General features: G+C 40.7%; 1 protein-coding gene and 1 long non-coding RNA gene across 5 annotated transcripts in view; one reads left to right on the top strand and one right to left on the bottom strand.

Moving 5' to 3' along the window:
• The window catches only part of gmip (GEM interacting protein), a 108,581-nt gene that overhangs the window by 16,073 nt on the left and 78,649 nt on the right, over nucleotides 1-13,859 (top strand). The window contains exon 1 of one of the 4 annotated variants that reach the window (XM_008114433.3): nucleotides 424-715. The exons of the other annotated variants lie outside the window; for them this stretch is intronic. Within the exon in view, the coding sequence (XP_008112640.1) occupies nucleotides 694-715 (22 nt within the window). The 5' untranslated portion in view covers nucleotides 424-693. Of the gene's footprint in view, nucleotides 1-423; nucleotides 716-13,859 lie in introns of those variants that run through there. 4 annotated transcript variants of the gene reach the window in all.
• The window catches only part of LOC134296343 (uncharacterized), a 67,490-nt gene continuing 59,662 nt past the window's right edge, over nucleotides 6,032-13,859 (bottom strand). Inside the window, exon 3 of the long non-coding RNA XR_010003056.1 lies at nucleotides 6,032-6,434. This is a non-coding gene — a long non-coding RNA (uncharacterized LOC134296343). The remainder of the gene's footprint in view (nucleotides 6,435-13,859) is intronic.

A 13,859-nucleotide genomic window follows, 5' to 3' on the forward strand; every position in this document is an offset into this window, starting at 1 on the left:
ATAGAGAGAGGAAGCTCCAGGGAGTCTTAGTGCGAGCGAGCTTGTTCACACTACACAAGTATGCTGCTATATTTCCATTTAGCTACCATGGCAACATCCCATGAAATCCTAAATCTGAAGAAGAACTAGAGCTCTCACTAAACTACCAGTCAGATCATTCCATAAAATGGATGCAAAGTACTATCATTCTACAATGTGAATGGGACAAGAGTAAAAAGGCCTTCTCCTAACCGTCCCTGGTAGCTTCATCAGCAAAGGGACAATGAGAAACCATCTCAGGTAGGTTCATATATCAGTTATGTGTATACTGTATTTTTTCCTCAGTAAACATAAAGTTTGTTAATCAGGTGAAAACAACTTTCAGGCCATTGAACACCACGCAGCTGTAACAGATGGAAGAGCCAGTAGGATTACCACAGAGGCCTCTTTTTTCCCTTCTTCTTCATACAAACGGAGAAGTATGCAAATCAAAGGGCCAAATAAGTTTCTTCACACGGAAATGCTGCTGTTAGCAGGAAGTAGCAGTAAAGTCAGAGTGGCTCCCTCACACTGCTTGCGCAGACCTCTGTGGGCTCTTTCCGCAAAGTATGCGGCTTCCATGGGTCTTCCTGACCAAACTGAGAGCTTCTGAGTCACACGAGGATTTGGACTCTGGGATTTACATCCCATCATCCTGCTGAGGATTTGGCTGTGATGGCAGACCCTGAACCCACTGGTAGGTGAAGCAACCTTCTGATCCCTTGAAAACAAAAAGCCTGATGGCATCCTTAGTATGTTGTGAAACCACTGCAAGAGCAACCTCTTGGGCGATGGCAGAGGTTCTCAAGCTCAAACCCTTCAGATGTTGTAGAATCCCTGAGCTTTGGGGAGTTTAAATCCAAAACATTAGGAAAGCCACTGAGAGTTTTGTGTGTGTGTCAGGAGTAACTTGAGAAACTGCTAGTTGCTTTTGGTGTGAGAGAATTGGCCATCTGCAAGGACGTTGCCCAGGGGACATCCGGATGTTTGATGTTTTTGCGATCCTTGTGGGAGGCTTCTCTCATGTCCCCACATGGAGCTGGAGCTGAGAGAGGGAGCTCATCTGTGTTCTCCCCAAAATCGAACTTGCAACCTTCAGGTCAAATTAGTAGTCCTGCCGGGACAACGGTTTAACCCATTGTGTCACCAGGGGCTCTGGCCATTGAGGGTGAGAACCACAGAGATTGACTTTATGGTTACTGTTTCAGGATTGCTCTTTGGAGCTGTTTCTCTCTACACTGCAGTATTAATGCAATTTGACACCACTTTAGTTGCCATGGTTCAACGCTATGGAATCATGGGATTTGTAGCTTGGCGATTTGTAGTGGTGGTCAGACGGCATCAATTCTGCAGTGTAGATGTGCCTTTAGAATAACTGGGTGAGACCAATAGTTTGTTTTAAGGATGGAGAAAGGCTGTTGTCCCCCAATGTGCCAGAACTGAAGGTGGTGCAAAGAAGACATTGTAACTGATGGTGTGTGCATTCAGCTGTCCTTTGTGATGAGCAAGTTATTCCACTTTGGGGAAACTACAACCTGCTGAACCTGCCTGAACAAAAATAAAAGATATTAATGTGTACCATGGGGCAAAGATGCCTTTGCTGAGCCACAGATAATCCTGCCTGGCTCCAGCCCAAGCCAGGATGTGGAACTTGTTTGGATGTCGTTGTATATTTTCAGTGTACCAGAGTTCATATTGACTGACTGTACTTAAAAACAAGTATAGTTCTTAATCACTTCAGAAATAATTGTTGTTTCTGAAGAATAATCTCAGTAGCTGCAGAAAGGTATCTAATACAGTATTTGGGGTTAAAAAACCCATTAAAAAGTGATCACAAAGCTGTTCCTCTTGAACTACTGGCATATATATGCACACATATTAGAACCCACCTTACAACTAGAGAAATCATGGTTTTAGATGAGTGGTGTCATACTTATTTGATTAGTAAAACGATTATTACTGTACATTTGATCATTTTAAGGAAACTTTTCTTCTCTAATTTGATTCTGCCCTTGCACCAGGCATTTCAGTGGGAACTGTATTTAGACAATCTGTGGATCGCTCATGCAGAGCAATCGATTCCCTCTTTAGCCATAGTCAGAAACAGGATTAACAAATGTCCATTTTCTAACCTTTTCTGACTTATTTCCTTGCATCATTGCACAGACCAGCATGAGCAGAAAATCATAGTAGTTTTGGAAAGCTGGGAAGAAAATAGAAACTATGTTAGCCAAGCTCCCTGATCTCAGGCAAGATCTTACATGTGTAAAACCACATTTACACTACAAATATTGCTCAGCTCAAGAAAAAGAACATCCTACCCGATGTATTACAATTACGATTTCCATGAGTCCTAGCCAGTCTGATCAGGGGGACTGGTAGTAGTTATGATGAAAATAAGAGTAGTGGTTCATTAATATCAGGATCAGATGTCAAATTTCCCCACAGTAGTCTAGCCCAGTGGCTTTCAACCTGGGGTCCCCAGATGTTTTGGCCTTCAACTCTCAGAAATCCTAACAGCTGGTAAACTGGCTGGGATTTCTGGGAGATGTAGGCCAAAAACATCTGGGGACCCTAGGTTGAAAACCACTGTTCCTATGAAGATCATTGTGTTCTGCAATAGGTATCATGCTGTGTACCTCGTCGATTAGGTACCTGAATTTAGAAACAACTTAAGACAACTCAGGCAGTTGAGCTAAACCACATATGACAAAAAAGACTTTTAACCCAATCTATCTTACTTTACTGTGCTTCGAAATATTATGAGCCCTGGCCATACAGGGCTAGACATTAGCCTTAGGCTCAATGTATATTTATTTTAATTCATCTCTGTTTTAACAAAGGATATATATGACCCCAAATGTTTTTTATTTGCGGGGTGGTATTATAAAGTTCTTAGCTTGTTTCACTGCCCAATCTTGGTTCCTCATCTGCAAAATAAGAATACTGCAGATTCATATCTTTCACAAAGCTGCTGTGGAGCATAGGGATGCAAAGTATATTAGAAAATTGGGAAAAAATGTTAGAAAATATTTGAAAAACATTTGGGAAATGTGTTTTTCAAGTGTTGAGGAATCCTGACAAGGATCTTCAGAGTTCTGTGCAAATTCTCCATGTGATGTTTTTGCACAGTATTATCAGTGCAGGGAAAAAGTGTTTTCTTTGCAAAAATATTATTTCCTGTACAAAAACCAATGTTTTCTGCACACAAACAAAAGCTGTGGACAATGACTTTTTTTGCTCAAAATTCACACGTGGGATACAAGTAAAGTTTATCAACATCATCATCATCATCCACAAGAAACAATATTTTCTGCACATGGCAGGGATTGGATTAGATGGTGCATGTGGCCTCTTCTGACTCTATTATTCTATGGTTCTATGAAATAATATTTCACGAAATGAAGTTTTCTGTGCAAAAAATACCAGAAGTGAATTTTGTGCAGCGTAGAGTCTGAACTCTGAATAGCTTTTGAAAATTGCACCTGAAAGGAAATTATATTATTATTGTGTTGTTGAAGGCTTTCATGGCCAAAATCATTGGGTTGCTGTGAGTTTTCCGGGCTGGATGGCCATGTTCCAGAAGCATTTTCTCCTCATGTTTCACCCACATTTATGGCAGGCATGCTCAGAGGTTGTGAGGTTATCATCTCACTTTTTATTTCTCAAAGGAGACTCAGTGTGGCTAAAACTAAATCATACAGCATTACTAAGTCTATTGTTGATTCCTTCAAGAAGAAATTTAAAGTGGTGGTGGTGGTGGTGGGGGATTAAGTTCCTATTGGAAAGGAATGAAACAAAAATACGATAGAGACGAATATTCTGCCAATTTTTCTATGTAGGTAAAAATATTTTTTAATCCTGAACTACTTTTTAGGCAGCAAGACAAGGAAATGTTGGCACTCACTTTCTCCATGGCACATAATTCTCCTGTATTTAGCAAGAAGAGAGAAGTTGTACTTCCCTTTGCGTCCCTGTTACTTCATTTCACAGAAAATTAGAAATACTTCAAGCACTCAGCATCTTTCCCTGCCTCGGTTAGAACATTTATTTCCGTTTCTGGGCCTAACGCATTCAGAATAGATGTTGACGCTGCCAAATGAATGAACAACATTGCTGCTTCCTAGATCTACAAAATATTGACCACTGTGAGAAGGCACTCCATTGAACATATTAGCATAAAACCCATGTAGGAACTACATTGCATGGGAAGGGGTAAATCATTGCACATCAGAATCAAAGACATAGTTAGACATTTATTTTTAAGAGAAATTGGGTGGGGAGAGTCATGTTTCAAAACCATTTGGAGGTTACATTTTTTGGGCATGTTTTTTCTGGCCCAAGCTAATTCTGTGTATTTATTTATTGGAATTGTATTCCCCCTTTCTCCCAAAATAGAAGTCAAAGTGGCTTACGATATGAGTCAAAACAAAATAGCGAACACAATATGGGGTATACAAGTTTTAAAAAAGAACAAAACAATCAATCATCTCCCACCACCATGTGTTTACTTGGCAAGGCATATTTTTAAATTTTAAACTGTGTTTGTTATCTTTGTAAGGGTTTGATACATCCTGGCTACTACTTCTTGTTACTCTTAAACACAAATTTGTAATTTCAGGGTGCTTTCTCCACCTCTTCATTTATAAAATGACCATGCGTTGCTGTGGCTTATGGGAATCATTTGTTGGCCAGGTAGCCTGGGGGTTTTCTATCATTGGTTGGCCAGGTTGAACAGCACTGAATAGCCTTGCTGCTTGCAAGCCTGGCCGCTTTCTACCTTGTGGAATCCTTGGTTGACCAGGTTGAATGGCAACGAATAGTCTCGGTGCGGCAAGTATGAATGCTGCAATTAGTTCCCTTGATTACCATTTAATGGCCTTGCAGCTTCAAAGCCTGGCTTCTTCCTGCCTGAAGGGATTGTTTGTTGGGAGGTGTAAGTTGTTTGTTCCCGGATTGTTTCCTGCCTGGAATTCCCCCATTTTCAGAGTGTTGTTCTTTATTTACTGTCCTGATTTTAGAGATTATATTGTTCTGTTTTATTATAGCACAGTAATTTTTATATGTTATATATTATATTTATAATATTATATTATTTGTTTTGAACTGGATTATGTGAGGCCCCTTCTACACAACTGTATAAAATCCACACTGAATTGGATTATATGTCAGTGTGGACTCAAGATAACCCAGTTCAAAGCAGATACTGTGGATTATCTGCCTTGGCATTCTGGGTTATATAGCTGTGTGGAAGGGCCTTGGGTCTACACTGTCATATCATCCAGTTCAAATCAGATAATCTGCATTTTATAGGCAGTATGGAAGAGGCTTAAGTGAGGCCTAACTGCCTGTCCCCAGGCCATTGTGGCTGAGTGGGTTGCTAGGAGATGAAGTGGGTGGGGCCTAAAGGGGGCGGAGCTTACCCTTCTGACTGCAGCCAGGGGAAAAAACAGCTCTTCCTCATCCTCTAATTTGGACTTTATTTTTATAGATTTTTTTGTTTGAAAGACATAGCTTGGGTTACGATGTCCTTTGTGGCCAAATTTGGTGTGATTGGGTTCAGTGGTTTTGTTGTTTACTCCATAGTAAAACGACACATTACATTTTTATATATATAGAAGATTTTGAACACACTTTGCACTTACGTTAACATTTCAAACATTTTCATGTAATGGGGCTTCATCTACATTACCATATAAGACAGTTTCTGAATCCAGATTATCTGCTTTGAGCTGGATTATATGAGTCTACACTGCCATATAATCCAGTTTAAAGCAGATAATCTGGATTCAGAAACTTGATTATAGGGCTGTGCAAATGGGGCCCCCGTTTCAAATCAGTAGACTTTGGGCTGTTTTATTTACCTCCCAGGGAATTGATATTTTCTGCACAAATCTTAAGGGCTAAAAGACTACTAGAAAACATTTGTTTAATTCATGTCATAACAATCACAACACCAACCCCCAAGCAACAACAGGTATTGATTCTACTTTAATTTCCCCCCCCCCTCTCTTTCTTAAACTAAAATATTTTTAGCTGTGCTTCGTTTTGCATGGCAAATATTTGAACTTGATCCCAACCATCTATGATTCAGTATATTAAACTGAGATCTGCCAAATGAGACATGTCAAAGATTGATGTAAAGAATTATAATACCAATTATTTCCCCGTGTTTGCTAATTAGTAGCATGACTCGACATGACTAAATATTTGCTGCTCTTGTGTGCATTCAAGCTGTTTCCAACTTATGGAAACCCTATGGCAATTCAATTGTGAGTTTTTTTGGCAAGATTTGTTCAGAGAGAACTTACCTTTGCCTTCCTCAGAGGCTGAGAAAGTGTGACACGGCCAAGATCACACAGTGGGTTTCCATGACTGAACAGGCATCCAAACCATGGTCTCCGGAGAATGCCATCCTAGATTTCAGAATAAATATGGCATGGATTAAATATTGGCAGGAAAATGTGTAAAATCTTTCTGAATTATGGTTCCCACATTGATGGTTTGGACCTCTTTCTTCTGCCACTTATGTAAATCCTATCAGTTTTTGCTTTGCAGCACTTAAATTGTTCAGGGATGATGCTGTCTGCAGTGATTTTCAGGCTAGCCTACATTGGTATTTGCTGTGTTTTGAATGGGAGGTGCTATGAATTCCTACTGGATTATGGCCATGATATTGCCACTAGGCAAACCTGTCACTACTTCCTCCTTCTTGACCATTGTCTGAGATTTGGGCTGCTTATTATAAAGCCCAGAGCCTTTTCAGTATTGGGATCTTTCATATCAAATTCTGCCAAGAGAAGCTCACTTAACCTGACCACGTTTATTTAAGGGGCATCTAAACTGTAGAACTGATGCAGTCTGAAACCATTCACTGCCCATTGAGATTAGGCAAGCCCCCACATTAGTAGCCTTCAAGAAAGACTTGAAAACATGGCTCTTCCGTTGTGCTTTTGGAGAGTAACTACTTTATATTTCTTTTCCGTTGCTCCCTCTAATATCTATCCTCTAGACTACACCACTTTCTTATGACCCTGTTCGCTGTGGTTTTATTCTTATGTCTTTCTCACCCCGAGTTTTAACTTAATGTTCATGTGGCCCGCCCTTGTTTTTATTGTTTCCTTGATTTTGCATTGTAATGGATATTATTATTTACTGTATTGTTCATTGTGTTGTGATGTGTTGTTCTTTTTATATGCTGTTTATATTGTATTGTTCTGGGCATGGCCCCATGTAAGCCTCCTCGAGTCCCCGTTGGGGAGATGGTGGCGGGGTATAAATAAAGTATTATTATTATTATTATTATTATTATTATTATTATTATTATTATTTAAGTGGCTTGGCTCAGTGCTATGAAATCCTGGAATTCACAATTTGGTGAAACACTGGCATTATTTGGCAGAAGAGGTTAAAGTCCTTGTAAAACTACAGCTCCCATGATTCGACAGCATTGAGCCATGGCAGTTAAAGTAGTGTCAAACTACATTTATTCTACAGTTTAGATGCACCATGAATGTGTATTTTATTTTGTGTATTTTAGGTTTACCATTCTGTCATTCTGGTTCACTCCTGATTTATTCTCATTATTATTATTTGTCTATTTTATGTGAGTGGACTCTTAAAATTATTATTGCTCGATTTTGTTTTAATTCAGGAATAAGTTAGATTAGTTGACATCTCCTGCCATCCCTCATTATTGGCTGTGATGGCTAATACTGATGGGAGTTGCAGGCCAAAAACATCAGAAAGATCCAGAACTAGGAAATGTTCCTATTTTTGGACTACAACTCCCAGACTCTCCATGCACATTCTGAGAGGGCCACAGGTTGTCCATCCTGGAGTAAAATATAATCTAGTTTGAAGAACACCTGGACTAGGATTTCAGGACACACATTTTATGAAATACGAAACCTCCCCCACTGCTTCACCCAGTTATGCTGTTATGAATGCCAGTACATTATGTTCACCCTTCCCTCTGCTTTCTTTCTGACACACAAGCACTTGCAAAATACTACTGTTTTGAAACTATTTCCTCCTATATTTAGACAAAAGGCATTTCCCAGATGGCTTCACTACTCCAATTAGCAAAGCAGTTCCCATTCTATTTCATTACTTGGAGGTAGACTTCTTGCTAGGGAGGTAATTATTCACAACATTTCTTCCCAAGGGCAACCACGAGTAATTTCAGCAGTTTTCTTCCTCGAAGTCTTTGAAAATCATACAGGTTACGCAATTAGGGATCTATTAAAGTATAGGTTTTCCCCTGACATTAAGTCTAGTCGTGTCTGACTCTGGGGGGTGGTGCTCATCTCCATTTCTAAGTTGAAGAGCTGGCGTTGTCCGTAGACTCCTCTAAGGTCACGTGGCTGGCATGACTGCATGGAGCATCGTTACCTTCCTGCCAAAGCAGTACCTATTGATCTACTCACATTTGCATGTTTTTGAACTGCTAGGTTGGCAGTAGCTGGGGCTAACAACGGGAGCTCATCCCATCCCGTGGATTCGAACCGCCAACCTTCCAGTCAGCAAGTTCTTCAGCTTAGTGATTTAACTCACTTCGCCACTGTGGCCCCTAATTAGAGATCTATTCTGTGTAAAATTCACACAAAGTTGTTTTGTGCAGAAAGCAGCAATTTCTCTGCAGGAAACAGCATTTGCTGCATGGAAAATTATATTTCAATGTAAAAATATTAATTCTTGTGCAGAAAATGTTTTCTTTGCAAATCAAAATCTTTGAAAATTTTACACAGAATAAGTACTCAGTTACAGCTCTCTTCTTCCGATCCTTCTGATCCTTCCAACTTTGTCCTCAGCTTATCTCAATTGCTGCAAACTGAGTTCAAAGCACAAAATATTTTACACTCGAATAACTCAATAGGAGCCTCCAGTGACTCAGTGTGTTAAAGCGCTGAGCTGCTGAACTTGCAGACCGAAAGGTCCCAGGTTCAAATCCGGGGAGCGGAGTGAGCACCCGCTGTTAGCTCCAGCTCCTGCCAACCTAGCAGTTCGAAAACATGCAAATGCGAGTAGATCAATAGGTACTGCTCCGGCGGGAAGGTAACGGTGCTCCATGCAGTCATGCCGTCCACATGACCTTGGAGGTGTCTACGGACAATTCCGGCTCTTCGGCTTAGAAATGGAGATGAGCACCAACCCCCAGAGTCGGACACGACTGTCAGGGGAAACCTTTATTTTTACCTTAACTCAATAGGAGGAAGAAGAATGTGTCTCAAATGCCAGGGCTCTGCCAGTACGCAGGCAGAACCAAAACAAACACCAGTTTGTGTCAAACAATTTAATTAAAGCAGCACTTTACTGTCTAACTTTTTTATAATCCAAATACAAAACATAAAGAAAGTACTCAGTCACAAAATGTAAAACAACGACTGATAGCAAATGCAGGTTCAGATGAACACCATAGTCAAATGTCCAGTCCAGTAGTCAAACGCCGAGAGTTCAATGACTAAGTAAGTCTAAGGATCACAAGTCTATACCATAGTCATTAGCTATTCCAGAGATCCAAGGTTCCAGGGTTACAAGAGTTCAGGAGATAGGTCAGGATACCAAAAATCCATAAATCTGGGGGACAAACCAGCACTATTCACAGCCAGATAAGAGAAATCCTTTTTACCCAAAGATCAGTCTCCAGGCTAGTGCCTTGTATCTAGTAAAACCCAGCTGCAACCTATTTCTTGCATGCCTCCACCCTTAATTGCTTTCACCTGTAACTTTTACTTACAGATTACTCAGCCCTTTACAACTAAGATTTACATTAACTCCTTCCATCACCAACTGCTAGGCCTGACACCACTAGCCAGCATCAGCCGTGGAACATGATAAATGACAGGATGTAGTGAAGTCTTATTTATTTATTTATTTACAGTATTTATATTCTGCCCTTCTCACCCCGAAGGGGACTAAGGGGGAATCACATTATATACATATAGGGCAAACATTCAATGCCCATATACACATGGAACCGAGACAGAGACAGATGCAGAGGCAATTTAACCTTCTCCTGAGGGGATATTCGATTCTGGCCACAGGGGGAGCAGCTGCTTCATCATCCACTGTGACGGCACTTCCTCATTCCAATGTCGTAAATTAGTTAAATTTGCCTCCCCACTTTATATGTCGTACCTTATTTCCTACTTGATAGATGCAACTATCTTTTGGGTTGCTAGGTCAGCAACGAGCAGGGGCTATTTTTTATTTTTTAATTGGCGGGTGCTCACCCCGCCACGGGCTGGCCTCGAACTCATGACCTCATGGTCAGAGTGATTTGTTGCAGCAGGCTGCTCACCAGCCTGCGCCACAGCTCAGCCCCCAAGTCTTCCCCTTCCCAATAGGCTCAGGCAAAAGCAAACCACTTCAATCTCTCCTAGATGGTGTATCCTTCCTTTGACCATCTTCACCATACTCACACTGTTGCTTATCCATACGTACCCCAGTTTTCATGTGAGAAACCTTGGAGGACATCTTTCTTACAAATTTATCCCTCACATTCAGGTCTGTGATGACACTCAAACTACAGAGTTGGTTGGATCGAGCTGAATCGACATGACCTGCCCACAAAAACAGACCCATCAGTTTCTCAGAGTTTTTCTGAATTTTTGTGATCAGACCGGGTGTGTCAGTGGATACTGGGTAGACGAAACTATCCTACATCTATATATATAAAAGAGTGATGGCATCACGGCGATTCACAAAACAACAAAAGTACAGGCCCCCCAACCTCAAAATTTGACAACACAACCCATCATCCACGCCTCAAGGTTGATACAACAAAAAGAAAAGAAAAATAAAGTCCTAATTAGAGGGAGAGCAATAATTTTTTTTATCCAATTGCTGCCAGTTTAGAGGGCTAATCTCTGCCCACTCGGTTGCCTAGCAACCAAGGGACAGCCAGGTTTCAGTTAGGGGACAGGGTTAGGGTTAGGGTTTAGATTTAGGCCTCACTTAGACTTCTTCCACAGATTATCTAATTTGCACTGGATTATATGGCAGTGTAGACTCAGCTATATAACCCATTTATAATCTTATATTATCTGCTTTGCACTGGATTATCTCCACACTACCATATAATCCACTTCAGTGTGCATTTTATACAGCTGTGAAGAAGGAGCCTCATATAATCCAGTTCTGAGCAGATAATATAATATTAGAAATATACAGTAGAGTCTCACTTATCCAACGTAAACAGGCCGGCAGGATAAGTGAATATGTTGGATAATAAGAAGGGATTCAGGAAAAGCCAATTAAACATCAAATTAGGTAATCGTTATACAAATTAAGCACCAAAACATCATATTATACAACAAATTTGACAGAAAAAGTAGTTCCATAAGCAGTACTGCTATGTAGTATTTACAGTAGAGTCTCACTTATCCAACACTCGCTTATCCAACGTTCTGGATTATTCAACGCATCTTTGTAGTCAATGCTTTCAATATATCGTGATATTTTGGTGCTAAATTCATAAATACAGTAATTACTACATAGCATTACTGTGTACTGAACTACTTTTTCTGACAAATTTGTTGTCTAACATGATGTTTTGGTGCTTAATTTGTAAAATCATAACTTAATTTGATGTTTAATAGGGTTATCCTTAATTCCTCATTATCCAACATATTCGCTTATCCAACGTTCTGCCGGCCCGTTTATGTTGGATAAGTGAGACTCTACTGTACTGTATTTACAAATTTACCACTAAAATATCACAATGAATTTAAAACACTGACTACAAAAACATTGATTATGAAAAGGCAGACTGCGTTGGATAATCCAGAACATTGTATAAGCGAATGTTGGATAAGTGAGATTCTTCTTTAATATGAAATAATTACTGGGATAGAATAATGCAGAACAATATAATCTCTAAAACCAGGACAGGAAATAAACAGGGGAATTCCACACAGGAAACAATCAGGGCCAGCTAACACCTCCCAACAAAGTATTCCCATCATCAAAGTCTGGAAAATCCTCTGTTTTCTCAGGGCCACAGACAGTAGAAGCACATAAAATATCGCAAACACCACCACTCTGAAAACAAGGGAATTCCAGACAGGAAACAATCAGGGCCAGCTAACACCTACCAACAAAGTATTCCCATCATCAAAGTCTGGAAAATCCTCTGTTTTCTCAGGGCCACAGACAGTAGAAGCACATAAAATATCGCAAACAACACCACTCTGAAAACAAGGGAATTCCAGACAGGAAACAATCAGGGCCAGCTAACACCTCCCAACAAAAAAATCACTCAGGGAGGAAACAGCCAGGCTTTAAAGCTGCAAGGCCATTACATCCTAATCATTTTTCCTAATTGCAGCATTCATACTTGCCTCCAACAAACAAAAAAAAACCAATCAGAAATATTGTATATTCACAACCTTTAGGAAATAATATCCCCTGATGGCGCAGCGTGTTAAAGTGCTGAGCTGCTGAACTTCTGGACCGAAAGGCCACAGGTTTGAATTGGGGGAGCGGAGAGAGCCCCCACTGTTAGCCCCAGCTTCTGCCAACCCAGAAGTTCGAAAACATGCAAATGTGAGTGCATCAATAGGTACTGCTCCAGCGGGAAGGTAACGCCGCTCCATGTAGTCATCCCACATGACCTTGGAGGAGTCTACGGACAACGCCGGCTCTTCGGCTTAGAAATGGAGATGAGCACCAACCTCCAGAGTCAGACACGACTGGACTTAATGTCTGGGGAAAACCTTTACCCTTGACCTTAACTACCACCAATTCCTCAATACTTTATTTCCCATACCACCAGACTTCGCCACAGCAACGCGTGGTCGGGCACAGCTAGTCTATATATATAAAATGATAAAGTTGTTTGCGCAGTGACTATAACAACAAAACTAAACATCCCAGAAATACGAAATTTGGCAACACAATGCAAAAGGCTTGCCTCCAGGTTACAACAACACAACCACACCACAAAACCACAATCCAGACCCACAAAACTCACAACAACGCATCGTGCGATAACAACACAACTAAACGCCCCAGAAATACAAAACTTGGCAACACAATGCAAAAGCCTTGCCTCCCAGTTGTAACAACACAACCACACCACAAAACCACAATCCGGACCCATAAAACTCACAACAACGCATCGTGACTATAACAACACAACTAAATGCCCCAGAAATACGAAACTTGGCAACACGATGCAAAAGCCCCAGAAATATAAAACTTAACAACACAACGCAAAAAACCTTGCCTCCCGGTTGTAACAACACAACCACACCACAAAACCACAATCCGGACCCACAAAACTCACAACAATGCATCGTGATTATAACAACACAACTAAACGCCCCAGAAATACGAAACTTGACAACACAACACAAAAGCCTTTTCTCCCGGTTGTAACAACACAACTACACCACAAAACCACAATCCGGACCCACAAAACTCACAACAACGCATCATGACTATAACAACACAACTAAACGTCCCAGAAATACGAAACTTGGCACACAACGCAAAAGCCTTGCCTCCCAGTTGTAGGAACTCAACCACAACACAAAACCACAATCCAGACCCACAAAACTCACAATAACGTATCATGACTATAACAACACAACTAAACGCCCCAGAAATACAAAACTTGGCAGAACAATGCAAAAGCCTTGCCTCCCAGTTGTAACAACACAACCACACCACAAAACCACACTGGACCCACAAAACTCACAACAACGCATCATGACTATAACAACACAACTAAACGCCCCAGAAATACGAAACTTGGCAACACAACACAAAAGCATTCCCTCCCGATTGTAACAACACAACTACACCAGAAAAGCACAATCCGGACCCACAAAACT

The sequence above is a fragment of the Anolis carolinensis genome, chromosome 2 (assembly GCF_035594765.1).
Source record: "Anolis carolinensis isolate JA03-04 chromosome 2, rAnoCar3.1.pri, whole genome shotgun sequence".
Taxonomy (NCBI): Eukaryota; Metazoa; Chordata; class Lepidosauria; order Squamata; family Dactyloidae; genus Anolis; species Anolis carolinensis.